This window comes from Schistocerca cancellata, chromosome 1 (genome assembly GCF_023864275.1).
Source record: "Schistocerca cancellata isolate TAMUIC-IGC-003103 chromosome 1, iqSchCanc2.1, whole genome shotgun sequence".
Lineage (NCBI taxonomy): Eukaryota > Metazoa > Arthropoda > Insecta > Orthoptera > Acrididae > Schistocerca > Schistocerca cancellata.
This window is the reverse complement of record NC_064626.1, coordinates 1,094,753,494-1,094,781,451: the sequence shown is the minus strand read 5'-3', so window position 1 is coordinate 1,094,781,451 and position 27,958 is coordinate 1,094,753,494. Positions and strand designations below refer to the sequence as shown.

The 27,958-nt window shown below is 42.6% G+C and overlaps 1 protein-coding gene across 3 annotated transcripts in view; it reads right to left on the bottom strand.

Annotated features, from left to right (window-relative positions):
* LOC126091602 (epidermal retinol dehydrogenase 2-like) overlaps nucleotides 1-27,958 on the bottom strand; it is a 137,948-nt gene that overhangs the window by 23,820 nt on the left and 86,170 nt on the right. The window contains exons 1-3 of one of the 3 annotated variants that reach the window (XM_049907077.1): nucleotides 26,475-26,587; nucleotides 13,057-13,228; nucleotides 2,661-2,812 (exon numbers count right to left, since the gene is read on the bottom strand). In XM_049907077.1, the coding sequence (XP_049763034.1) occupies nucleotides 2,661-2,812; nucleotides 13,057-13,200 (296 nt within the window). In that variant the 5' untranslated portion in view covers nucleotides 13,201-13,228; nucleotides 26,475-26,587. Of the gene's footprint in view, nucleotides 1-2,660; nucleotides 2,813-13,056; nucleotides 13,229-23,817; nucleotides 23,841-26,474; nucleotides 26,588-27,958 lie in introns of those variants that run through there. The other 2 variants (XM_049907076.1, XM_049907075.1) reach the window with 2 other exon arrangements.

Sequence of the window (27,958 nt, the reverse complement as noted above, 5' to 3'; positions counted from 1 at the left end):
AACCGCTCGAGAGCTTGTCGTAGGTTCTTCCTCGAAGCGCTAGAGAACAGTCTTTTCAAATACACCATCACGTCGTGTTGGAGGTCTTCCAGCATCGCTATGATATCCCACTAACGATCTTGTTACGTCAATTCATTCGTGAATTCCTGTAAACGTTTGCGGGTGTGGGTGGTGTCTTGCTGGGTACCATTCCTCATACAACTGTCGAGCTTCACGTGCGCTACCGTCGGCTAGTCCATAAACAATAACCATATATCGTTGTTCTTCAAACGAATACTGTGCCGCCATGCTTACTGTATGACTAAATCGCAGGTGACATGTGTGTGCTCTGAAGTCATGCTTACATGTGAATGCCTCTGACGGAGGTGTAGACAAACAGCAGGAGCTATTCAACGCGTGTGCGTATCACGTTGGGGCAGTGACGAGGCGTACGCCCCCGGTGGCTGAGTGGTCAGCGCGGCAGACTGTCAATCCTAAGGGCCCGGGTTCGATTCTCGGCTGGGTCGGGGATTTTCTTCGCTCAGGGACAGGGTGTTGTGTTGTCCTGATCATCATCATTTCAGGGTGTTGTATTGTCCAAATCATATCATTTCATCCCTATCGACGCGCAAGTCGCCGAAGTGGCGTCAGATCGAAAGACTTCGGTCTATCTGATGAGAGGCACTAATCACCCGACATTTACATTTTTTTTAGTGACGGCGCGAGGGACGTTTGTATGTGTGAATCGACAACCACAGCGCTGCCCTACAACCGACGAATGGCAACAGGGCAATCTCACGACCAATCGGAGCGCTTGGCGCCAAGTTTCCGTAGTTTAAAAATGGTACGTTGGCAACCCACACAACATTAGTAATTTTGGCTCCAACTGGCAGCAGCTATCCTGGGTTAAAATTTCGTGACACAATTTTTATCCTCCCTGTATAATCGAGTCGCTGTAAGAATTTCCCTGACAGCTATCATTGGGCTGGGCGCTTCAGTGTTGCCGGAGCTCTATAGACGGCTATTTTTTTCGGCTGCAAGCGTTTGCCAGCTGTCAGGGATCAACTTCGCAGACTCAACTATAGTAGTATTTATGCCACTGCCCTCTCCGTTCGTCTCTTCTTACATCCTAGTCATGTTAACAGGGCCGTTTCGTTAACATTTTTCCACGAAAGCGACATATAATTCGCCGCCCCTACCCCCTCCATTTTTCTACAGAAGTGGTGGATCACATGGGGCCTCCCATACTGCTTCCCTCCATCCCTCCCATCCTCGCACACGCGTTAGTTGCTATTCTTGGTAAGACCTTTAAAACCAATCTACATTTAGTGAGCTTGGAAACGAGTAGTTTCCGCTACTAATTATTATGATACACCCTGTGTACAGATTTTGCACTCTCAGCTTGGCACCTTCAAGAGGCCACTTCTACATCTACATCTACATTTATACTCCGCAAGCCACCCAACGTTGTTTGGCGGAGGGTACTTTACGTGCCACTGTCATTACCTTCCTGTCCTGTTCCAGTCGCGTATGGCTCGCGGGAAGAACGACTGCCGGTAAGCCTCCGTGCGCGCTCGAATCTCTGTAATTTTACAATCGTGATCTCCCCGGGAGGTATAAGCAGGGAGAAGCAATATATTTGATATCTCACCCAGAAACGCACCCTCTCGAAACCTGGACAGCAAGCTATACCGCGATGCAGAGCGCCTCTCTTGCAGAGTCTGCCACTTGAGTTTGTTAAACATCTCCTTAACGCTTTCACGCTTACCAAATAGCCCTGTGACGAAACGCGCCGCTCTTCTTTGGATCTTCTCTATCTCATGTGTCAACCCGACCTGGTACGGATCCCACACTGATTAGCAATACTCAAGCATAGGTCGAACGAGTGTTTTGTAAGCTACCTCCTTTGTTGATGGACTACATTTTCTAAGGACTCTCCCAAAGAAACTCAACCTGGCACCCGCCTTACCAACAATTAATTTCATATGATCATTCCACTTCAAATCGTTTCGCACGCATACTCCCAGATATTTTACAGAAGTAACTGCTAATAGTGATTTTTCTGCTATCATATAATCATACAATAAAGGATCCTTCTTTCTATTCACTCGCAATGCATTATATTTGTCTATGTTAAGGGTCAGTTGCCACTACCTGCACCAAGTGCCTATCCGCTGCGGATCTTCCTGCATTTCGCTGCAATTTTCTAATGCTGCAACTTCTCTGTATACTGCAGCATCATCCGCAAAAAGCCGCATGGAACTTCCGACAGTATCTACTAGGTCATTTATATATATTGTGAAAACTAATTGTCCCATAACACTCCCTGTGGCACGCCAGAGGTTACTTTAACGTCTGTAGACGTCTCTCCATTGAAAACAACACGCTGTGTTCTGTTTGCTGAAAACTCTTCAATCCAGCCAAACAGCTGGTCTGATATTCCGTAGGCTCTTACTTTTTTTAATCAGGCGACAATGCGGAACTGTATCGAACGCCTTTCGGAAGTCAAGGAAAATGGCATCTACCAGGGAGCCTGTATCTAATTTTTTCCGGGTCTCATGAACAAATAAAGCAAGTTGGGTCTCACACGATCGCTGTTTCCGGAATCCATGTTGACTTGTGTCGCTTGGGCCGTAAACCTGCCCTGCGTACTAGACGGCAGGACGCTGTGGGCTACTTACTTGTAGGCGTGCACCTTGTAGCCCTTCTTGCGCAGCTCCGCAGCCGTCTTCTCGTTCCATTCCTGGTTTACGTCCCAGCAGACGAGCGTGGCACCCAGCGCACCCAGCTGGTGCGCAAGTTCGCGTCCAATTCCGTGACCCGTACCAGTTATCTGCGAACATAAAACATCAAGGTTATGACAGCAGCCCGAAGACTGGTTTGAACACTGCAGTGCTTATCTAGGTATGGTCTTATTGTTGGCGATACACCCTAGTCTTGCACGACCTTTGACGTGGCATACTCAACCAGTTGCACTGGGTGGTTTAGCGAGGAATAGGTACTTTTGGTATTTTTGCATTAACATACCGTTACAGCACAGGAGAGAGAGAGATTGAGAGACAGCAAGTGACAAAACATTCTAGGTCGTATGGGGATCGAACCCCAGACCTTTTCGATTTGTAGTTTGGCGCTTCTTGGGGAAGATCAGTTTGGATTCCGTAGAAATGTTGGAAAACGTGAGGCAGTACTGACCTTACGACTTATCTTGAAAGATTAAGGAAAGGCAAACTTACGTTTCTAGCATTTGTAGATTTAGAGAAAGCTTTTGACAGTGTTGACTGGAATACTCTCTTTCAAATTCTAAAGGTGGCTGGGGTAAAATACAGGGAGCGAAAGGCTATTTACAATTTGTACAGAAACCAGATGGCAGTTATAAGAGTCGAGGACATGAAAGGGTAGCAGTGGTTGGGAAGGGAGTGAGACAGGGTTGTAGCCTGTCCCCGATGTTATTCAATCTGTATATTGAGCAAGCAGTAAAGGAAACAAAAGAAAAATTTGGAGTAGGTATTAAAATCCATGGTGAAGAAATAAAAACTTTGAGGTTCGCCGATGACATTGTAATTCTGTCAGAGACAGCAAAGGACTTGGAAGAGCAGCTGAACGGAATGGACAGTGTCTTGAAAGGAGGATATAAGATGAACATCAACGAAAGCAAAACGATGACAATGGAATGTAGTCGAATTAAGTCGGGTGATGCTGAGGGAATTAGATTAGGAAATGAGACACTTAAAGTAGTAAAGGAGTTTTGCTATTTGGGGAGCAAAATAACTGATGATGGTCGAAGTAGAGAGGATATAAAATGTAGAATGGCAATGGCAAGGAAAGCGTTTCTGAAGAAGAGAAATTTGTTAACGTCGAGTATAGATTTAAGGGTCAGGAAGTCGTTTCTCAAAGTATTTGTATGGAGTGTAGCCATGTATGGAAGCGAAACATGGACGATGAATAGTTTGGACAAGAAGAGAATAGAAGCTTTCGAAATGTGGTGCTACAGAAGAATGCTGAAGATAAGATGGGTAGATCACATAACTAATGAGGAAGTATTGAACAGGATTGGGGAGAAGAGGAGTTTGTGGCACAACTTGACAAGAAGAAGGGACCGGTTCGTAGGACATGTTCTGAGGCAGCAAGGGATCACAAATTTAGCGTTGGAGGGCAGCGTGGAGAGTAAAAATCGTAGAGGGAGACTAAGAGACGAATACACTAAACAGATTCAGAGGGATGTAGGTTGCAGTAAGTACTGGGAGGTGAAGAAGCATGCACAGGATAGAGTATCATGGAGAGTTACATCAAACCAGTCTCAGGACTGAAGACCACAACAACAGTTTGGTGCTTAACCATCAAGGACAGGATCCATTTTATTTGGTAGGCTCGGTGTATCTGTGCAGAGGTCGGAAGAAAAGAACGGTGGGGCTTAAAGCAACCTTCGAGATGTGGACAGTTTATCGTGTTTAATTAATTATTTATTTATTTACGTTATTTTTTAAAGTTGAAAGGCAATAATAGGAGAACGTAAAAACTGTTCTTGGCTCCCTTGGCGCATCAAGTTTAAATAAAATCGCAAGCATGCCTTTGACGATTATTTCCATTTATTTTTCAGGTGCAGCCAACTAACTCTCTTGAATCAGGTTTTTCTTACATATCCAGAAAGGAACTTCAGTATGAAAAAGAAAGAAAGGAAGAAAGAAAGAAAGGAAGAAACCTTTTTGTACAAGCAACACATTGTCAGGAGAGTTATCCTTTACTGATATCATGATACACTAAATTCAGCAAAAATCTTAACGATGAAAGTAAGACTATTACTAAATCGCAGAAAATGGCTGTGTTCATATTTTTAATCTATTTTACTACTGATAGGACGTACATAATTTGTTGAGGTGACGATAGTATGGATAAGCCGCCTCAGGCCATTTACTTTATTTTTACTATTTTTCACTTCAGACCAGAGCATCTTTATACGTTAACTGCCTTGATGGCAAGAAGTTAGAATGTTAGATGTTTAAAGCTCCGTTCAGTAGCATCGTCAATACCACTGTGTTGTTGCCGTCAGGGTAATGAATATATGAAGATGCTCGTGCCTGATGAGCGAAATAAAATAATAAGGAACTTGGCTGTCGCCTGTAGCTTATTGTATCTGAGGATTGCTTTTTATAGTTTTCTGTGCCCTCGTTGGGAGAAGTGTGTTCGTTGCCAGGGTGACTGTATTGAGAAATAAATACATAGACGTGAAGGATAATGATGTAGAATGTCGAAAACGCTTAAAAAACTTTAAGAGTTTACACATAAAATGTTCGGAGGTATTATTTTTCAGTACCTCTCTTACGTTCCTCAGGAAGTCTAAACAGTGACTGAGAAGTGCTTATTTTTTAAGTGTGATGTTATCACTGACATATGTAGCGTTGCTAGCAAAGAGATTTGATTGGTAAATGTGGTATCTTGCTACTCTGTCACACGTTGTAAGCCATGTTGTAATCACCTGGTGGTGAATTACTGAATGATCAACAAGTTTCTTGGGTTAGTAATTCATATATGTATTCCCTATAGCGTTAACACACTTTGTGATAAATAAACAACACCGGCATGCCTTCACAGTCCACTGCCACTGATTCATTAAGTCGAGCTGCAGAAGTGTCTCTATGATTTTATGAAACAGCTTGTAGTTTGCTTTGTGACGTTGTGCAGTAGAGAGGAGGCAAATGCATGAGTACAATCCGGCGACCATCATCCCCTCATGCTTCTAATCTCCAGCCCCTCCTTTCCGCCTCGTTACACCACCAGAACACAATTTATTCCTTAATACGGTTCTACTGCACTATGTGGTGCGCACAACATTTATTCTTAACCTACTTCAGTTAACAATAAATATGAATTTTAAACCATTAAAGCACTATTTTTAATAATCTACTATTTTACCATCCCCTGCAACGTGGAAACTGTTAGTCGTAGAGTAGGGCCTTTAACCAGAAAGCATTTTCGCTAGGAGCAGCGGGTTTCGAGGTAGTCAAGAAACGCTTTTCCTACCCTCCCCCGATCAAGATTTTCAGTATGTTATTCATTGAACTTCTAGCCTACCACGGTACAAAAATTTTCGAGTACATAAATTTTTCCCCTAATTATCCTTCGTTGACTGCTATATCGGATTGTCACTGGATATAGCGTGATTCATCACTCCAAATCACTGGTTTCCATTCATCCAATGTCTAGTTGCTTCTCTCTTTACACCATCTGAAGCGTCACGTACATGTGACTACAGAAATTTGTGGCTTATAAGTAGTTGCTCGACCACTATACCTCACTCTTTTCAACTTCTTGTGCACAGTCATTGTGCTAGCTCGACTGCTGGAACTCATCAGTGATTCGCCCACCCTCTGCAGTGGTCCATTATCAATACATGGTGTTAGTTTAGCTGTGGTGGTCCTTCCTGTCTCTACAGCCATCACACGAACAGTCGATTTGGGCAGTTGCAAAAGGGTTTAAACGTCCCCGATGAATTTATTTGGTGAAATCCAGTGGCAAGTCCATGTTCGAAGTCACTGAGCTCGCCTGACCAATCCACTCTGCTGTGACTGCTTCTCTGCTGCCAACACAGTACTCCCACGACTCCTATACTCGCGGCTCCACCTCTCTTGACATAAAGTGATGTATTCCGAGTTGCATAGGGAAGTACAGATAATTTTGGTCAGATTGTTTATGTAAAATGCCTAGTTAGATGTAAGAGTTGGTCTCTTGGCCTTAACTTTCCAGGATAAATAAAATAAAAATGTAGGGGGTGGTCAGAAATTTTCCGTTTGAGGGCATTCGTGCAGCCTTATATGCAAAGTAGCGTGACTTCGATGGGGATATGTAAGCACCGACATATATTAGCAAAACAAATTAATTAATTTCTTACTGTAAATGATATAATTTTTAAACACCAGTTTGGATTCCAACATGGTAAAAGCGCTATGAATGCTATAAATGAGCTTATCCAAAAAAATATGCTCCACGTTAGATAAGGGTAGAAAGGTCACAGGAATATTCTGTGATCTAAGGCTTTCGATTCAGTGAACCATGGATTACCCCTTCACAAATTACAGATGTATGGAATCGCGGACACTGCTTTATAATGGTTTAGCTCTTACCTTTCAGACAGGAAACAAACAGTAATTTTAACTTCAAATGGAACCAATTGTGCCTCAGACTGAAAAACAGTTCCCCAAGGAGTCCCACAAGGTTCGATATTGGGTCCCTATCTGTTTCTTTTTTACGTAAATGACCTACCACTTACTATTGATGTTCATTCAGACTTATTTGCTGATGATACATCAGTTGTAATTGAAAATGAGGTATCTGCAAGCATTCAACAAAAAGTCAAATCTTGGTTCCATCAAAAAGGGTTAAAACTAAATGTAATTAAAACCAAATTGATGCAATTTGAAGCTAAATCAGAAGAAAGGACTGAAATAAAGGTAACTTGGAATGATCAGGATATCAAAGAAGCAAACCACTTGAAGTTCTTAGGCCTAAATCTAGATAAAAATTTAAATTGGAAGGTACACATATATTGCTTAGCAAAGAAACTGAACAGCTTGGGATTTGCAATGTGTATTTTGTCAGGTGCCACAAACATGGATACCAGAAAGATAATTTATCACTGCTACTTTGAGTCAGTTATTCGTTATGGCATAATCTTCTGGGAAAATTCAGCAAATGTCATTAGCCTCCTAGTATTAGAAAAGAAAGTAATTAGAAACGTGTATTGCAAAAAACAAAAAGTGTATCCTGTCGATCACTGTTAAAAAATTTAAAAATACTATCACCTCACTTTACATATATGAGGTGGTGGTGTTCTTATATAAAAATCAATATACACTTTCCGTTTTGACCACAACTACAGCACTCGCCACAGAGATAATTTCAAACTTCCAACACATTGTTTAAAACTTTATGCCCAAACACCAGAGTATATGGGGTCAAAAATTTTCGATGAAATAAAAGGCAGTAATATATTTAAGATGGAGCTTGGTTCACTGAAAAGATTGCTCTTTACTCTTCTGGTGGAAAAGTGTTGTTATTCTGTCGAATGATTCATTGAGGATAGCTTCAAAGTCTGAACAGAGGGATTGTATTATATGTATTATTTTATGTACTTGTGTAGCTGTAACATAGAAATTTAAAATATAATGTAAACTTTTGTATTTCTCTTTTTGTAAACCTTGACATGTCTCCTGTACATCAAATCTATTTATTTGAAAATTGTACGTAATGAGATGAATAAATCACATATCACATAGGCAAGCGACCAGGGTGGCATTCATGTCTTTACGACATGCGTGCAGTAAATGCGGAAACGTGAATTATCACGTCTTCGGTTCCCTAAGAAAGACGCTTGAGCGTCGACGCTTCCTGTAGCACTGGGATGTGCAGTAGGGAGTTATGGACTACGTCACGCAGGACGACACGGGTTTTTACCAAACCTGGTGCTTCGGTGGGAATATTACCTCAATGTTCACGGCGATTTTGCCTGATTGGCATACCGACTTGGAATGGAAACTTTTTGATCGCCCTTGTATGCAACTGATCGAAGCAGGACGCATGCATTGTACTCTATGCGGCAGTGAATGGCAAAAAGTAAGAAATTACAGACGGTCGCAAGTCACTCTGTAGACGAGAAAAAAAAGTCATTTTAAAGCGACTGGAGCTCATCAGAGGAACACTTTCTCCTCAGCCCCCACATTTTAATGAGAGCCTCAGTGAGGAAGCTTTCTGATCTGTTGCGAGTACCACGGGGGAGAAAGTGCTGCTTGCGCGAGTTTCGCTATTATACCGGCGGAGAAATTCCCAGCGGGGTCCATCTTCCGACGCGGAAATCTAAGATTGGCGAGCGTCGTAGCTGTATGTCTAACCGGTAAAAAAGAAAGCACCTCGCATTTTACATTCACAAGCGCTGTGCAAAGCCAGGATATAATATCACATGTCTTCTAATGTTCAGATTTATCCTATGGCCTTTGAATAATGCCCAAGAAGAGATTTTCATGGCTTGAACGTTAGGAACTAATTGTAAGGCTGTTTACAAAGGAAGGATAATGGAATTGTTTCCATTTCATAGACGAAGAAAACAGTTTGCTTTGATGCGAGCGATACCGTGTAGTTATTCTGGCTTTTTTGTTCCACTCCTTATCATTGTTTTCAACAATGAAAGTGTGCACAAAAGTCTTGAGTTAAATAGCTCCTCGCCACACGAACATACATGGGTGGGAGGACGACGGTCCAATCCCGCGTCCGACCATCCTGATTTAGGTTTTCCGTGACTTCCGTAAATCGCTCCAGGCAAATGCCGGGATGGTTCCTTTCAAAGGGCATGGCCGACTTCCTTCCCCGTCCTTCCCTAATCCGATGAGACCGATGACCTCGCTGTCTGTCTCCTTCCCCACACAACCCCGTGGGTCAGAGAGGAAAGAAAAATGAACCGTTCATTTGTGGACGCAGGGCGTGATTGTCTTCGTTAAGCACGCCACACGTGGTTTACATTGCGCTTGGTACACGCTTAGGAACGAGCTGGCGCCATTACAACGGAACGTGCTGCTCCTCACGATTTGCGACTCTCGCGGTCTCCAGTGGCAGTTGTCGGTTGTACCCGGCTCACAAATCACAGTGTTTACGAAACTTGTGGAAAAGAAAGCGAAAGCTCCATTATTGTGAAGCGACTGTTTCCACGAATCGTTTCATCGACTTTAGCAACAAGATCGTCAGTCACAATGCTCGGGCGTCCACTCTTCTCTTCATCATGAACGTTGGTTCGGCCATGTTTAAACCGAATACACCATTTCCGGACGGAACATTCACTCATTACGTTGTTTCTGACACTTCACACAGTTCACGATAATTTTCTACGGTTTTGGGTTTTTTACCAACAAAAACCACACCTCACAACTGGCGGGATTTTCGATTGCAGCGCATATTTCAAATTCGAATATCGAAAAAACCAGACGCGCAGAGACGTTCCCACTGTCACGGATGGATGCCGACTGAGCTGTCGATCACGCACATACCAAAATATACGCGATCGGCGCGCGCGTCACACGGTAACGTTCCCTACTTTCCGAACAACCCTCGTATTTTCTGTCATGTATAGTGTTATTATTACCTGTGTACTAGTATTGTATCTTTGAACTTGTGTACTGACGTCTCTACATCTTTCTATCAGAATATTGTTTTTGTAAAGTAAAATTTCCCAGTCTATACAATGTCACTGGCATCAGCCCGCCTGTGAAATTTTGGTCCGCCACACAGCGGGGTAATTATAGGTATCATGTATGATACTGGAATCTGAATCGATTGTGAGCGAGCAGCGATATTGTAAAGCTACATCGCAGAAGTTAGGTTACTATCTCTGATGTGCTCGAGGGCACAGTGCAGCAGACAATGTTAAGCTGTGTTCGAGTGAGGAAGCAGTGGCAATGTTATGTTTCAAATGTAACGTCTCAGTTTATCAGTATGATCAATCAACATGATTATATTAAGATTGTAACGGAAACTGATTTGTGAAGGAAGAAGACTAATGGAATGTCAGAGGTAAATATTATAATGATGTTGCTTTTTCACTATTGCTGTGCCATCGGACTGACTTGGTTATTGAACTGAAAGTTGCTAGATTTGAGAGATAGGAAAGTGTATTGTTTGAATGTTAAGAAGTTCATTAAATTTAAAATCAACCATGAACACTTTTTCACAGTACCGTATGCAAGAAACATAGTGTTGTCATTTACGCGCATAATTCATTTTTTTTACCAACCCCTCTCCTACAATTTTTAATGGATCGTGGAACCAAGTGTGTTCGGAAAATGAGTTCGATTTGCAACTAACAGAGAACTCATTGCACCTCTCGAGTGCCTCTGTGTAGATACAGTAATTTGCAGCTTTAGGATAGCGGCGCGCAAGACAGAGCAGTACTGCAACGTGTTATCCAGATTTGCGCAGAATAGAGGTAAGGATGAAATATTTTGATGTTTTTATTTATTTATTCGATCAGGGCCAATTTATGTCATTCAGAGAAAGCTTTTGTGATCAGTTTTGCAAAACCAATTACTGTAGGTTTCATGTCAAAGCTCATTATTGAGGCAGTTCACACTGTTCAAAATTCTTGCAGTCAGACTGCTAACTTTTACAGTATGAAAGACTTCCCTTTTCATTGTGACGATTAATTTCTATTATAGAGCGGAGATGCTGAGTCGCAGATAGACACAACAAAAAGACTCTCACAATTATAGCTTTCGGCCGTTAAGGTCTTCGTCAACAATAAACAGGAGAATATCAGGATGGTTTTCGAAAGGGAAGATCCTGTGCAGAACAAATTTTTAACTTAAAGTCAATAATTCGCCATTGAATGTTAACCAGCAAACCAATATCAGTGTCATTTATAGATTTCAAGAAAGCATTTGATTGTATAGACAGAGAAACGATAGATAAGGTCATTAGAGAATTTGGTGTTAAATCAAAACTAGCAAACATAATTCGTGAAACACTAACAGGTACAGTATCTAAAGTCAAATTTATGGGAGAAGTATCTCAGCCTTTTGAAATAAAAACTGGTGTTAGACAAGGTGATGGTTTAGCACCTTTACTGTTTAACTGTGTTCTAGAAAAAAATGTAAGGATCTGGAATTTGGAGCTAAAAAATCACAAAATTGAACCAATAACTCTGGGAAGGAAAACAAATGGAATTAAGGTAAACTGATTGGCTTTTGCGGATGATTTCGCAATACTTTCAGAAAACCTGACAGAAGCAGTTACTCAAATAAACATTCTGGAAAAATTAGCAAACAGAACTGGTCTCAAAATTTTCAGCTGACAAAGAAATTTATGACAAATATAAAAAATGCAGCAAAATACATAGAAACACAAATAGGTAAAATATAGCGAGTAAATAAATTTAAATACCTCAGAGGAACTATACAACAGAATGGACTATAAAAATCTGCAATAGATGTAAGAATTAACAAAATGGAAAGAGCATATGGTTTGACCAAAAATATTTACAACAAGAAATGTATATCTAGAAAAACAAAACTAAAACACTACACCACAGTGGTACGACCAGAATGTTTATATGGATGTGAATGCCTAACGATGTACTATAAGATGGACAAACTACAGGTACTGGAAAGAAAGGTTATTGGAAAAATAATGGGTGCAATGAAAACTGCAGATGGTTGGAAAATAAGAAGTAATGAGGAGATCTACAAAAATACAGAGAAAATATATGAACTAATGGCCAAACGAAGATTAACCTGTTTTGGACATCTCTACCGAATGGATCGAAATAGACCAACAAGACAAATACTCCTATATTTTTGGAAGAAGATATCAACAATAGCATGGATTACGGAAGTAAGAAAAGATCTTGAAAGAAACAACATCAAAGAATCAGAAATAGCAGAAAGAAACTGTTTTAAATCAAAATACTAAATTTGGAAGGCTTTCAAAGCAGAAGAAATAAAAAATCGGGAACAACATGGGCAGAAGAAAGGAAGAGACTTCATGTGGAAAGAATGAGGGAATACTGGAAAAATAGGAAGCAACAACAAAGGAAGAAGAGGATCTAAAGTTGTTAACGTGATCCTAGTTCGTCAATACAATTGTAAAACAGACATACGCGCTCGCAGACACACACACACACACATGCAAACGCAACTCACACACACGACTGCAGTCTCAGGCAGCTGAAACTACACTGCGAGCATCAATATAATTGTGAGAATCTTTTTGTTGTGCCTATCTGCGACTCAGCATCTTTCCTTATCATAATATTGTTACATTCCATCCTGAATTTTCCGTTGTTTTATTACTGTTGTAGTGTAGCTTTGCTTTCACATTACGACAGTACAAGTTTCATTACGACAGTTCATTTATTATTTCAGCTCAGAGCTTACAATCGGAAACAGTATTTCAGTGATATTTTTAATTATTTCAAAGAGAACTTTCACTCTTACATTTATTTATTTATTTAAAGAGACCTTTCAATAGGAGATTCCTGATCGTTTTGATGAGAGTGTGTTTACCACCGACACGGAGAGAGCGAAAAGGTCGTTGGGTACTCACGAGCGCTATCTCGCCAGCGACGGACTTCTCCTTGGCGGGCAGGAACTTAGAGACGAGCGCCTCTAGGATGGCGAGCAGCACGCGCAGCAGCACGAGCAGCGCGTCTGCCGCCAGCACCAGCCCCGAGTACACCTTCAGCAGCATCCCGCGCTCGGAGTCCAGCGCCTCGGAGCTGCGGGCAAACGCACACACTGCTCAGCCAGTCCCGACGCCTCAAGTACACTACAACCCCGTCAAAATAGTATATCCATCCTCTATCTCGTGCTTTTATTGTTTTAGTAACAGTTTTAAATTAATAGACGATGTCCTTTTTGCCCCCCCCCCTGTTAAATTACGAGTGTCGTTCAAAAAGTAATGCCCCACATTTTTTGCTGAGAACATATTTATTCTTAAGAGTCAGAATTTGATGACATACTCTACTGGCCATTAAAATTGCTACACCAAGAAGAAATGCAGATCATAAACCGGTACTCATTGAACAAATATATTATACTACACTCCTGGAAATGGAAAAAAGAACACATTGACACCGGTGTGTCAGACCCACCATACTTGCTCCGGACACTGCGAGAGGGCTGTACAAGCAATGATCACACACACGGCACAGCGGACACACCAGGAACCGCGGTGTTGGCCGTCGAATGGCGCTAGCTGCGCAGCATTTGTGCACCGCCGCCGTCAGTGTCAGCCAGTTTGCCGTGGCATACGGACCTCCATCGCAGTCTTTAACACTGGTAGCATGCCGCGACAGCGTGGACGTGAACCGTATGTGCAGTTGACGGACTTTGAGCGAGGGCGTATAGTGGGCATGCGGGAGGCCGGGTGGACGTACCGCCGAATTGCTCAACACGTGAGGCGTGAGGTCTCCACAGTACATCGATGTTGTCGCCAGTGGTCGGCGGTAGGTGCACGTGCCCGTCGACCTGGGACCGGACCGCAGCGACGCACGGATGCACGCCAAGACCGTAGGATCCTACGCAGTGCCGTAGGGGACCGCACCGCCACTTCCCAGCAAATTAGGGACACTGTTGCTCCTGGGGTATCGGCGAGGACCATTCGCAACCGTCTCCATGAAGCTGGGCTACGGTCCCGCACACCGTTAGGCCGTCTTCCGCTCACGCCCCAACATCGTGCAGCCCGCCTCCAGTGGTGTCGCGACAGGCGTGAATGGAGGGACGAATGGAGACGTGTCGTCTTCAGCGATGAGAGTCGCTTTTGCCTTGGTGCCAATGATGGTCGTATGCGTGTTTGGCGCCGTGCAGGTGAGCGCCACAATCAGGACTGCATACGACCGAGGCACACAGGGCCAACACCCGGCATCATGGTGTGGGGAGCGATCTCCTACACTGGCCGTACACCACTGGTGATCGTCGAGGGGACACTGAATAGTGCACGGTACATCCAAACCGTCATCGAACCCATCGTTCTACCATTCCTAGACCGGCAAGGGAACTTGCTGTTCCAACAGGACAATGCACGTCCGCATGTATCCCGTGCCACCCAACGTGCTCTAGAAGGTGTAAGTCAACTACCCTGGCCAGCAAGATCTCCGGATCTGTCCCCCATTGAGCATGTTTGGGACTGGATGAAGCGTCGTCTCACGCGGTCTGCACGTCCAGCACGAACGCTGGTCCAACTGAGGCGCCAGGTGGAAATGGCATGGCAAGCCATTCCACAGGACTACATCCAGCATCTCTACGATCGTCTCCATGGGAGAATAGCAGCCTGCATTGCTGCGAAAGGTGGATATACACTGTACTAGTGCCGACATTGTGCATGCTCTGTTGCCTGTGTCTATGTGCCTGTGGTTCTATCAGTGTGATCATGTGATGTATCTGACCCCAGGAATGTGTCAATAAAGTTTCCCCTTCCTGGGACAATGAATTCACGGTGTTCTTATTTCAATTTCCAGGAGTGTAGAACAGACATGTGATTACATTTTCACGCAGTTTGGGTGCATAGATCCTGAGAAATCAGTACCTAGAACAAACACCTGTGGTCGTAATAACGGCCTTGATACGACGAGGGGTCACCCTAGCGGAAGACGTGGGCTGCAAATGGGGAAATCTATTGAGCTACGCGATTTGGACAGGGGCACAGTACTATTACACATAGCCTGTGAACGAGTATCTCGAAAACGGCGACGCTGGTCGAATGTCCATGTGCTACTGTCGTGAGCTTATAGGAAAGAATTAGAAGGACAGTGAAGCAACCACTGGGAGCCAGATGGTTGGACGTCCAGGACTCTTCACAGAACGTGGGGCTAGAAGGCTTGTCTGCTCTGTAAAGTGGGATAGATTATGATCTGTGGCATCTCTGCCAAATGAGCACAATGCTGATGTTCGAAAAAGTGCTTCGGAGCACACCGTTCATAGCACATTGTTGATCATGGAGCTCCTCAGCAGACCATCCCTAATTGTTCACATGCTGACTCAACGACATCGTCAATTACGATTGCAGTGGGCACAGGACCATCGGGATTTGACTATCGATCAATTGAAACTGGTTAGCTCTTTGGGCCAATCACATTTTTGGTTCATTAGGTCGATGGTCGTCTGCACAAACGCCGTCATCGAGGTGAACGGCGGCTCGAAACGTGCTGCGTGCCACGGACGTATGCTGGTGAGAGCAGTATTATGCTATGGGAGTCATTCTCCTGCGCTTGCATGGGACCTGTGGCTGTAATCGAAGACACGCTGATAGCTTCGAGCCACCTGCATCGCTTCCTGCTTGATATCTTCCCCAACAGTGGTGTGAGGAGCATTATAGTGAACTCACGTTGATGTCTCGGTGACAAAATTCGCGTGATGTAAATCCTATGGAACCCTTCTGAATCGCTATCGGACGCCATCATCACGTAAGCAGATCAGCGGGCCGTAATTTAAGTGAATTACACGACCTATGCGTAGACATATAATGCCACACACCTCCACTAACCTAACTACAAACTGTCGGATCCCTGATATTCAGAATAAGAGATGTATTTCGCTCCAAAGACGGACTAAAAAATGGTTCAAATGGCTCTGAGCACTATGGGACTTAACATCGGAGGTCATCAGTCCCCTAGAACTTAGAACTACTTGAACCTAACTAACGTAAGGACACCACACACATCCATGCCCGAGGCAGGATTCGACGGTTCCGGACTGAAGCGCCTAGAACCACTCGGCCACCGCGGCCCAAAGACAGACAAACAAGTTATTAAGCAAGTGGTTATAATGTTTTGACACATCAGTGTATAACGTTAATTTAGATGTGACAAGAAAAATTACTCAGATGAGGCAGTTTCATTCGAAAAGTCGGAAGTGCTTAGTCTACCGAAATCACTTGAATGACATTCTAAAAAATACAGCGGTCTCTAGAATATTTGAAAACGCTACTACATGTTGTACAATTATCAGGAAATGACACAGTACATATACGTGGAGTATGGGTATTGTTACGCTGTTCTTGCGGCCGTTTGAATGGTGCGCCGCTCGCGGTGCTCACTGCACTCTACATCGAGAACAGGCTGAACGTCAAGCATTCGCTTGCCTCGGCAGCGATAGTTTCGGTGGACGGTGGCACAAACTTCCGGTCGGCATAGCAGCCGAGAAGCCGCTACAACATCAAAATCCTCCTTTCTCATGAAGTTAGACCAGTTTTCCTGCCTGGACTGCGGCGAAATTCATTTATTTACGACCGTGATTTTAGCCAATATACCATTCTCAAGTAATAACTCGCTATGAAGTGCACCAAAGCGTAGGGAAACGGGATTCCTCGTCATCTACACCACCTGATCGAAAACATCCGGATATTCCTACGTCATGCTGAACTAACCGCTATACTTCACGAGAGGCGGATCAGCCAATGTAAAAGGAAGCAGAGAATATTGTGTTGTAAAGAATCAATAACTTCAGAATGGGTAGGTCAGGACAGCTAACTAGTTTCCGACGTAGACTACTCATCTGAATGACATTTAAACCCTTTTAAAGCTACAAAGACCTATTATTGGTGTGTGAAGTGGAGACGGCGAAAAACAACCACAACTAACCAAGAGCAGGAGGACTTCGTGTACCAACAGACAGGGACCGTTGAGCATTGCGGAGAGTGTTTGCATGAAAAAGAAATCACGTGAAGTCAGTGGAAGTAATCACTCGTGGACTTCTTGAAGTGCTACCAATAGTCCAACTAGCACAACGACAGTGCTTAACGAGTTAAAAGTAACGACATACAGTGGTCGAGCAGCTCCTCGAAAGCTGTACACTTCTGTAGTCAACGCTAAACGACACTAAGTTCTGTAGAGAGCGACGCCAGTGGATGAGTGGAAACGAGTGGTTTGGATTGATGATTTACGACACAGCTTGTGGCAATCCGGCAGAAAGGTTTGGCTTTGGTGAATCCCTGAAGTACAGACAACGTGATGTTCGGGTGCAAGTGCGTTTTTCGTGGTTGGGGTGTGGTTCTCTAATTGCGCTTAAGAAAACGCTAAGTGGGTGCAACAGAGGAACAGTTCGGAGTCGTGATTGTACCTTAGATGACAAAGTACCTCGTTACTAAGCAGCATTTGTGAGGCAATCGTTTGTGGACAACAACATTCCCGAAATGGACTAGCCTGAACAGGGTCCCGACCTGACCCAACGGAACACCGTTCGGATGCTCCAGAACCCTGCGTCCAGAATCATTATCTTCTCTGGTTTCGGCTTTTGAGAAAGAAAGGGCTGCCATTATCTGCAGACCCCTCAGTGGAAGTGTCCACAGCAGAATTCGAGCGGTCACAAAGGCCAAGGGTGGAGCATCCCATATTAATATATACTAATAGGTCACCAGACACTTTTGATCAGATGGCGTGTATGACACGAAATATGATCGATACTAGGATGAGGACTGGATAGGCTTTAATGCACTTCATAATGAAGTGTTGCTTGGGAATGGTATACTAGCTGAAACCGTGCCTGTAAAATTTAATCTCCTACGTATCTGCTAGTCTGGCATGCCCGACCCTCCGGCACATTTCAAATTCCCGCTTCGGGCTAAACTGCCGTGCTGACATCATCGTCTTACTGTGCCGCCTGGTGTCGCTGAGACAGCTCGGCATCAGTACAGCACCAGACGAGTCTGTATTCGGTGTCAGCACCCACTAGAAGTGAGGAGCGTGGCGCTAGGTCGAGGTTGGCGGTTGAAGAACTGGACACGAAACAACCGTCTGGAACTACTGAACTTGTGTTCTTAAGCAACCCTTTCATCTGACTGTGGATTGCAATGTTGAACGCAGCGGCCTCATTGGTGACCAGGTGAAGTGTAGATAATATAATACAGCCTCACTTTTGCACTTCGCCGCACAGCTGTTGCTCTGTTTGCAACTTGCACACCGGTATTCCCTAAGATACTGTAGTATGTTCCCACATTCGTAAGCAGTGGCGCAGGCCGGAGCTAAAGTCTGGTACATCGACCTGAATGCAAACTAAAGCTAACTAATTATTAATTATTGTTTTTATTAATACAGTTTCCAGTACACTGATATGTGTAGGATTATTTAGTGGCCGTTTGTACTAGAATCTTGGCCGGAGTGTTTTTCGTCGTCATCTTATTCGTCCAAACCTGTAGTCTTAGGTTTCTTTCCTATCTTTTGCTTATTTGGCTGAAGTAACGAAAGATGGACATTTTATGCTATATTATTAAAATTATTTATAAAACTTTATAATTATTTTATGAATTTTGTAAACCAAGAACAAAATTTTATTTTTCTTCCTATCAACGATACTTCGAAATCTCGAATATAGTCACACCATAGTCTGTATTAGCCGTGATATTCATGAGATTACTATCTATTTGTTACGGCGTAAAGACAAGAGCCGGCACGCCAGTCGGGAACCACAGAACAGAGAGAGTTGTGACGAGATGACAGCCAACTGCACGTTGACTGACCCCTCTCCAGGACGACAATGCGACAGCAGCGGCCTCTATGCGGAGAGGACATAGGCACCGCGCCCAACTGGTCGCGGCACAGTCGAAGAGAAGCTCCAAGGCTAACGACCTGACTACAAGCGTCAACTTTATTACTTAGCTTATATTAGGATTATTTATACTGAAGAACACTAATTATTTTGTCTGTCGCTCTTTGCTTGTGACACATCTATGTATTTCTCAAAGTTAAGGAATGTCATTTACTTTTTTGTAATAAAACTCATTAATACGATTTGCTCGAATTGTCGTCTAGGGATCCGAGAATGGAGGTTTCCTAGACACTCCATATTCAAGATTAGGCAGGATTCAACACTATTAACAGTGGATCTCATTTTATTTGTTTAGCCTAGCCAACCACCCCACTGCTCCTAGCAAGTTACATTCTCAGTCTTTCCCTTCCACTGGTGCAAAAAGTTCCATGGTGCCATTTTAAAAGTACTTGTGCCCGTTGTATTAGAATATCATTCAACTAATTTTTTTCGGTAGCGTGAACAGATAGCGCTTTTTGAATCCATCGTTCTCAGCTTGTAACAGTTTCATGCCACATCGAAAGTAACCACTTGTTGCATATGCCAGCGTTAGTTGGAATACCCTGCATATGGGCTGGGAGTCCCAAACTGTCATTAAAATTATAAAAGCTGTAGATCCGTGCCCAAACACTGGAAAGTTGCCCAGGTCACACCATAATACAAGAAAGAAAATAGAAGAAATACAGTGAATTATAGACCCATTTCATTGACATGTATTTGTAGTAGGGTTTTGGAACGTCTACTGTTTTATAATATTATGAAATGTCTTGTAGAAGTTCATGTATTGACACATAACTAGCACAGATTCAGAAAATGTTGTTCTTCTGAGACACAGCTGAATCTTTATTCACCTGAAATAGTGAGTGCTACAGACAGTGTATCTCTAGTTCATTCCATGTTTCCTCCATTTCCACAAGACTTTTGATACCGTTCCCCACAAGCTTATATCGTCATTCTAGAAGGCACAATGGATCAACAGAAATATGTATCTATCATTGTGGACCATGTCCACCTCTGCAGGCAGTGTGTTTTTCCTCGGCATAATGAAATCTACCAGCAGAACAATGCAACGTGTCACACAGCTCCCAGTGTACGTGCATGGCTCGAAGAGCACCAGAGTGAGTTTACCGCACTCACCTGGCCGCCAAACTCCCAGGAGTTAAACACAATCGAGACTGTGGGACCACCACAATCGGTCTCATCGCGACATGGGTCCTCAACCGAGAAGTCTATCGTAGATGCCCACGGCAGTGGAGTCCAGATGGCACCACATTTCTTCGGTATCTTCCAGTCACTGTCTCTCTTCCTGCACATCTCTCAACGGACCACACTGCGGAAAGTGGTTATTCAAGTTTTTGAGAGGTTGTCACAGTAATGTAACTGTACACTCTAAATACACAGGTAATACTCCTTCCCTCCACAAGTAAGAAGGGAGAAACTTATGAGTGAGCCGGACAGGGGTATAAAGCAGGAAACCTATTGACGAAACCTAGGCAACAAATGTGTGCCGTAAACAAAATTACAGGTTTCCTCAAACATAAAAATCTTACATGAGTGGATAAAGCTTACCAAGTGCAAACGTCATTTTATTGCTGCATATAAATGCGATACTATTTGGTGTCAAGAATTGCTGCTACTTTTGTTGTTATTATAGTAGTTTTAGCCGGCCGCGGTGGTCTAGCGGTTCTAGGCGCTCAGTCCGGAGCCGCGCGACTGCTACGGTCGCAGGTTCGAATCCTGCCTCGGGCATGGATGTGTGTGATGTCATTAGGTTAGTTAGGTTTAAGTAGTTCTAAGTTCTAGGGGACTGATGACCATAGATATTAAGTCCCATAGTGCTCAGAGCCATTCGAACCATTTGAATAGTTTTAATCAATCAGCGTCAAGAGATCTATTGCTGGAAGGACGATGAGTGTCATGCTATTTGGATCTATCTGCTGCTGTATTTCACACCAGTCCTAAGTGCTGAAAAAATTCGCTTATCGTTATGTAATTATCATTTTAAAATGCAGCGGGATCTGGCTTTGCCATCACAATATTGAAACCAAGTCACGAAAAACCAGAAGCGAGTTTTCTGTTATCCTTAGCTCAGTCACTGGGTAACTTCAAACTACAGAATGGTTGAAATTAGCCGTCCAAGCATCAAACGTTCCTTCTCTCTTAATCGGGGCAGTGCTCCAGCACAATGACAAATAGAAAATTTATTTTCACATTCTTGGTTGTATGGTATTTATGCTATGTAATGAGACCAACAGACTCTTGTATGGTATTTATGCTATGTAATGAGACCAACAGACTCAACTATCCTTAAAATATACAGTTTCAGTATATCTGGCGACGATATGCTGTCCATTATCGACGTTGATCAATGCCTTGTGCTGTTATTTAGCCTGTTATTGAATTCAAAATTGTGGAATACTTTTCCTTGAACTTAGAAATTACTTTAAAGTAACCTCGGCTGAAAGTGCAGCTATTATCTATGTAAGATGAGCTATTGTAGGTATGGAGCAATGAACATGATTCTTGACGCACATTAAAAATTGTGTTCAGTGAGATAATCCATACTATGAAGTCATACATTGAAAGGCAGTGGAATTCATTTTTCGGAAACTGAAACGAATGTGTGTACAATAGAAAATGTTTTGAAATAATATTTTGTGACACAGTAGTAACTTCAACTTCATGATGGTAAGGTATGGCAGTACAAGCTTCTTCAAATGCAGGGAAGAAAAGGCGGAATTTAAGATTCTGTCAGCATTAAAATACGGGCTTCAACTGACAATGGCGAGAAATCCAGTCGCCTCAGGTTTGCATTTACATGAAGTTATTTAGCCAAGCACGGGAAACCGAAATTAGAATAATCGAATGGAAAATTTTTATCCCTCTTATTGTAGATGAAGATGAAATGGGAGACATGATACTGCGTGAAGAGTTTGACAGAGCACTGGAAGACCTAAGTCGAAACAAGGTCCCGGGAGTAGACAACATTCCATTAGAACTACTGACAGCCTTGGGAGAGCCAGTCCTGACAAATCTCTACCATCTGATGAGCAAAATGTATAAGACAGGCGAAATACCCTCAGACTTCAAGAAGAATATAATAATTCCAATCCCAAAGAAAGCAGTGGTTGACAGATGTGAAAATTACCGACCTATCAGTTTAATAAGCCACGGCTGCAAAACGCGAATTCTTTACAGACGAATGGAAAAACTGGTAGAAGCCGACCTCGGGGAAGATCAGTTTGGATTCCGTAGAAATGTTGGAACACATGAGGCAGTACTGACCCTACGACATATCTTAGAAGATAGATTAAGGAAAGGCAAACCTACGTTTCTAGTATTTGTAGACTTAGAAAAAGCTTTTGACAATGTTGACTGGAATACTCTCTTTCAAATTCTGAAGGTGGAGGGGTAAAATACAGGGAGCGAAAAGCTATTTACAATTTGTACAGAAACCAGATGGCAGTCGAGGGGCATGAAAGGGAAGAAGTGCTTGGGAAGGGAGTGAGACTGGGTTGTAGCCTCTCCCCGATATTATTCAATGTGTATACTGAGCAGCAGTAAAGGAAACAAAAGAAAAATTCGGAATAGGAATTAAAATCCATGGAGAAGAAATAAAAACTTCGAGGTTTTGTCAGAGACAGCAAAGTACCTGGAAGAGCAATTGAACGGAATGGACAGTGTCTTGAAAGGAGGATATAAGATGAACATTAACAAAAGCAAAACGAGGATAATGGAATGTAGTCGAATTAAGTCGGGTGATGCTGAGGGAATTAGATTAGGTAATGAAACACTTAAAGTAGTAGATGAGTTTTGCTATTTGGAGAGCAAAATAACTGATGATGGTCGAAGTAGAGAGGATATAAAATGTAGACTGGCAATGGCAAGGAAAACGTTTCTGAAGAAGAGAAACATCGAGTACAGATTTAAGTGTCAGGAAGTCGTTTCTGAAAGTATTTGTATGGAGTGTAGCCATGTATGGAGGTGAAACATGACCGATAAATAGTTTGGGCAAGAGGAGAATAGAAGCTTTCGAAATGCGGTGCTACAGAAGAATGTTGAAGATTAGATGGGTAGATTACATAACTAATGATGAGGTATTGAATAGAATTGGGGAGAAGAGGAGTTTGTGGCACAACTTGACAGGAAAAAGGGACCGGTTGGTAGGACATGTTGTGAGGCATCAAGGGATCACCAATTTAGTACTGGAGGGCAGCGTGGAGGGTAAAAGTCGTAGAGGGAGACCAAGAGATGAATACACGAAGCAGATTCAGAAAGATGTAGGTTGCAGTACGTACTGGAAGATGAAGAAGCTTGCAAGGGATAGAGTAGCATGGAGAGCTGCATCAAACCAGTCTCTGGACTGAAGACCACAACAACAACAACAACAACAACGACAACATTGTGAATAATGGTCCAATGTTGAAACCACAGCTCTACCATACATGGTGTAAACTTCTGATGCTATATTTTTCAGAATACAATTTGGGAAGACTAAGACAAACGATGTTAAGAAAATCATCTTCTTCTATATGATTCTGGAAGTCACTCCCACAGTGATAAACGCTACAGCTGCTTACGGAACGGAATAACTAAAAGTAATGTCGGCAGGCTTAGTAAACATTTCAGGAAGGGTGGACGCGAGTAAGATAAATAGTTCAAGTCCTAGGAGCATGCACCAATTTTCAGAAAAATAATTGTCCACCTTTTTAAAAGTGTATATATGACGATGGACGATTAAATTTGCAACTGAAATATCATGCAGTAATCGGGTTCAACTACATACCGTTGCATGGTTTTCGGTCCGCGCAACTGTAGCCTGGCAGACTAGCGCACTTCAACAGATAGAACGGCTGAGACGTTCTGCTCAGTTATCCGCACACTTGCTTCTCAAAGTCAGACTGTTTACGATTCGGACCTTATCTATATTTGTCAGGTTTCTGATAGCGTTCCATCAAGATTCGCACCGCTATTTATTGCTGTGATACGTGTGTGTACTGTAGTCTCGTAATCACACACTTTGATCAGTTCTACATAATGCAACCTGTAGCCCAACACCAAAATATTCTTTTTTCCTCTGTCGATATTCTTGTATTCTTCGGTGCTATCAGACGACACAACATGCAACAAAGTTCATTTCACGTGACAATTTTATGAGCTGTGAACAACCCTCTCCTGTTGCCATGGTAACTAATACCGCTCCGATTTCCGGCGCTCGACCTGGTCGTAACCTGTTCAAGTGCACGTTATGAACGACATTTTCATTTTCAGTATATGACAAGGCAAAGAAAATGAAAGTATCGGCGTTAAGTTCATGATCACCAGATCTTTGTCTGGGTTAAATCCCATACATTTCGGTAGTGTTTAATGGTGTCAGGTATGTCATACTGTTGATGGTGTCCCGCAACTCAGGACAACACATTTAGCTTAGTGGCGTCCCTTATACAGTTTGAGAGAAGCAGGCTACGTGTTAGCATCAGGGTTCACCTTCTGTCACTCGTTCACTCTGCTAGGAAAGATGCCAATCTGCACGAAAAAGGAAAACCTTTTCATTTAGGTGGACGAAGTTATCCGTTACGTCCAGTAGGCAACAAACAGACTATATTTGGCAGAATGAGTTAACATATCAAATAATACCGCAGTTAGCTTTACCGTGCTGAAGTGATTACAACAGTTTATTTTCTTCCGTATCCAGGATTAGACATTCCTTTTGTGCATTGAGATATCAAGACATGCTCAAAGATATTGCTGGATATGCTACATGGAGGAAACTTCATTTTAGTACGAAGTTCTGAAGACTGAGTCAAAAGTAGAGTAGAAGTGTATAGGCAGTGTCATTTTGATTAGAGTGTCATGAAACTGATGTTATGAAACTGCACACAGTATTAACAAGAGGTGTGTTTCATGCGTTGTTAATATTTCCTCTCTGAGCTTAGAATTTGTTCATCTCAAAATCTTGGTTTACGAGCAACTAATGAAATTTCGCCGAAGAATGCAAGCATACTTTTTTCAGTGGTAGTTTTCACAGGAAGCAATTGATCGAGGAAAATCAAAACTAGAATTTTAATTCGTCAGCATGGATTTCCATCTCTCGTCGAAATAGGTCTAATGTAGGTCTCTGTAAATTTGTAGATAAGAGAAAGGATCTGTCTGTACGACTGCGGCATATTTCAATTTATCTGACTTTTTTTGTGTTACGACAGGCGTTTAGAGGCTCCATATAATAGTGTACTGATTATGCTGCGCAATCGAATGGGTTTCCTTCGCCTAGAGAGAACAGTCACTGGAATGAACAGATTGTTACCGATGCCTTACACAGACGGAAGGAGCATATACGAACAAAATTAAATAAGAAAATCTGTTAGTGTCTTCACTGGGCTTCAGAGTACGTAGACTTCTTGGAGATGAGGTTTGACTGGACGGCGGATAGAGGTATATTATGAGAATGAGCGAGCCCCACACTTTATAGTTGGGGAGTGGGATCACAGCGGAATGCAACTTCCTCACAATAATACGGTAACGAATAAATCTAATAATAACTTCTCTACTATTGTTGTTGCATCAACACTACGATACTTACGCCATCGCCCGTAGCTATTCTTTTAGAACGATTCAATAATAAATTATGGGTAACTGAAGACGGGGTAAACTTGGGCAACTAATCCCAATTCTTTCGTTGAAAATGACGGCTACACACACAGCCAGTCCGCTCAGTTTTGTGCTTTGGCGCGTTTAGCAGTGAACCAGAGTGCAGCTTAATGTTCAACTATACAGGGCATCATAATCCCAGTTGTGTTCCTTACGAGAAAGTACATAGGGTTGGTACGGACAATTTCGATTGAAACAGTCACAGAGTCCTCTTACAGATCAACAGACACGAAGAATGCTTGAAAATTAGGAGTTTCTATGGCAGCCGTCTCATCCAGGATTTCTAGTGCCTGAACACTGCGCAACAACTTCGTACATGTCATATCCTTTTGAGTTTAGACGTCTTTGAGCGACAATTCCTTACGTAACAACTGCAAACAAAAATCATAAAATATTTACCTCCACCTAAATACAATGAACAACAATGGTATTAGCACTCAGAATATCACGAACTGTATCCTGATGATATACTACTTGTGAACGAACAGATTAAACAGCCTGTCGTCATCTGATGACTGTAAGAACGCCGAATAACTTAAGTACGAGTAACATCAGACACCACGCGTACTTCTTGCGCAAGTAACAACAGCTTACGACAGTTTTGATCAAAATTTTGTTTTGCCATAGTGACCGAGGGCAAAAGGATAAAAAGCTGCTACTTACAGGAGTGAATGTACAACTGAGAAAAAAAGAAAGAGTTGAAGTACTTGTATTTTGTGATAAATAAATGGAAATTGGAAGGCATATCACATATAGTAAAATCTTAACATACAAGTAGAACTGTGACACTAATACCTGTTACGAAGGAAATACTATTGAAGAAGACTCATGTTACGAGCTAAACGACTATACACAGTGTTGTAAAACTTTTGTGAGTCGGCTTGGTTGGTCCGTTTCTCTGGTGCTTACATAAGAACTGCGATAGCTTGTTGATAACCCGACTCGTTGGGTGACCCTTGCTTATCTTAGAGACTTACTTCTGTGGGCTATGCTATTTGAAGCTGGACGGTGCCACAGAAACATTGTTGATTAGTAGTGACTCAGAAAACTAAAAAATGAGAGGTGTAGCTTACATGGTTCTTCTCAAATTCTATCATCCATGTTGTAGTTCTAACATCCATGTTCTACATTCCTTTATGTTTTAACCTAAAGCGATTCGGAACTGTAATGCAATCAAAATTAATTTTGTATGTAGCTTTTCCGACTTTGCAGTCGTTTTAAAGGTTGTTGATTCAACTAAATACGAACAGCTTAATTAGAATCCTGTAACAGAAAATGTTGAGAGGGAAGGTGGTCCGAAGACTGCATTTTAATTGTAGAACACTTAGAAGATACAATAGCTCTACTAAAGAGACTGCCTACACTACGTTTGTCCGTCCTCTGCCGGGACTACTGCTGTGATGTGGGGGTCCTTACCTGACAGCATTGATGGAGGGAGTCGACGAAGTTCAAACGTGAGCAGCTGGTTTTTTGCTATCGCGAAGTAGGGGAATGAGTTGGGGTGGCAGCCATTAAAACAAAGGCCTTTTTCATTGCGGTGAGATCTTTTCACAGAATTTCAGTCACCGCCTTTGTCTTCCAATTGCGAAAATATTTTGTTGACTCCTGCTTCACAGGGAGAAATATAATAAGAGAAATGAAACTCTCACGGAAACACTCAGGTGTTAACGTCTTCCCAGTCGCTACTTGAGAGTGGAATGGTCGAGACATAGACCTCAACCAAGCAGTCAAGTGTGTATTACAGAGTAATCATGTAGAAGTAGAAGGAAAGGCAAATAGCAGCCAAGAGCGAAGTACCTGACCACAGGCTGCCTGTACGATTTCCATGTCTGCAACTTTATATTATTGCTGCCTACGTTAAGTCTGCAATAATGACAAATATCATTATTTTAATTCTTAGGCTCAAGAGATTTGAGCTCAGCACTGTGTTGTAGCGAGACGTGGACTGTGGGAAAACTGGGAAAGAAGAGGATCGAAGTGGTTGAGATATGATGCTGCAGAAAGATGTTGAAAATTAGGCGGATTGATAAGAATGAGGTGGTTCTCCGCAGAAACGGCGAAGATAGGAACGTGTAGAAAACACTGAAAAAAAGGAGGACGGGATGATAGGACATGTGTTATGACATCAGGGGGTAGCTTCCATCGTACTAGAGACAGTCGTAGAGGGTAAAATGTAGCAGAAGACGAATCTGCAATACACCTAACAAATACTTGAGGGCGTTAGGTACAATTGTCACTCTGACAAGTGAGATGATGAGGTTGGCGGACCGCATCAAATC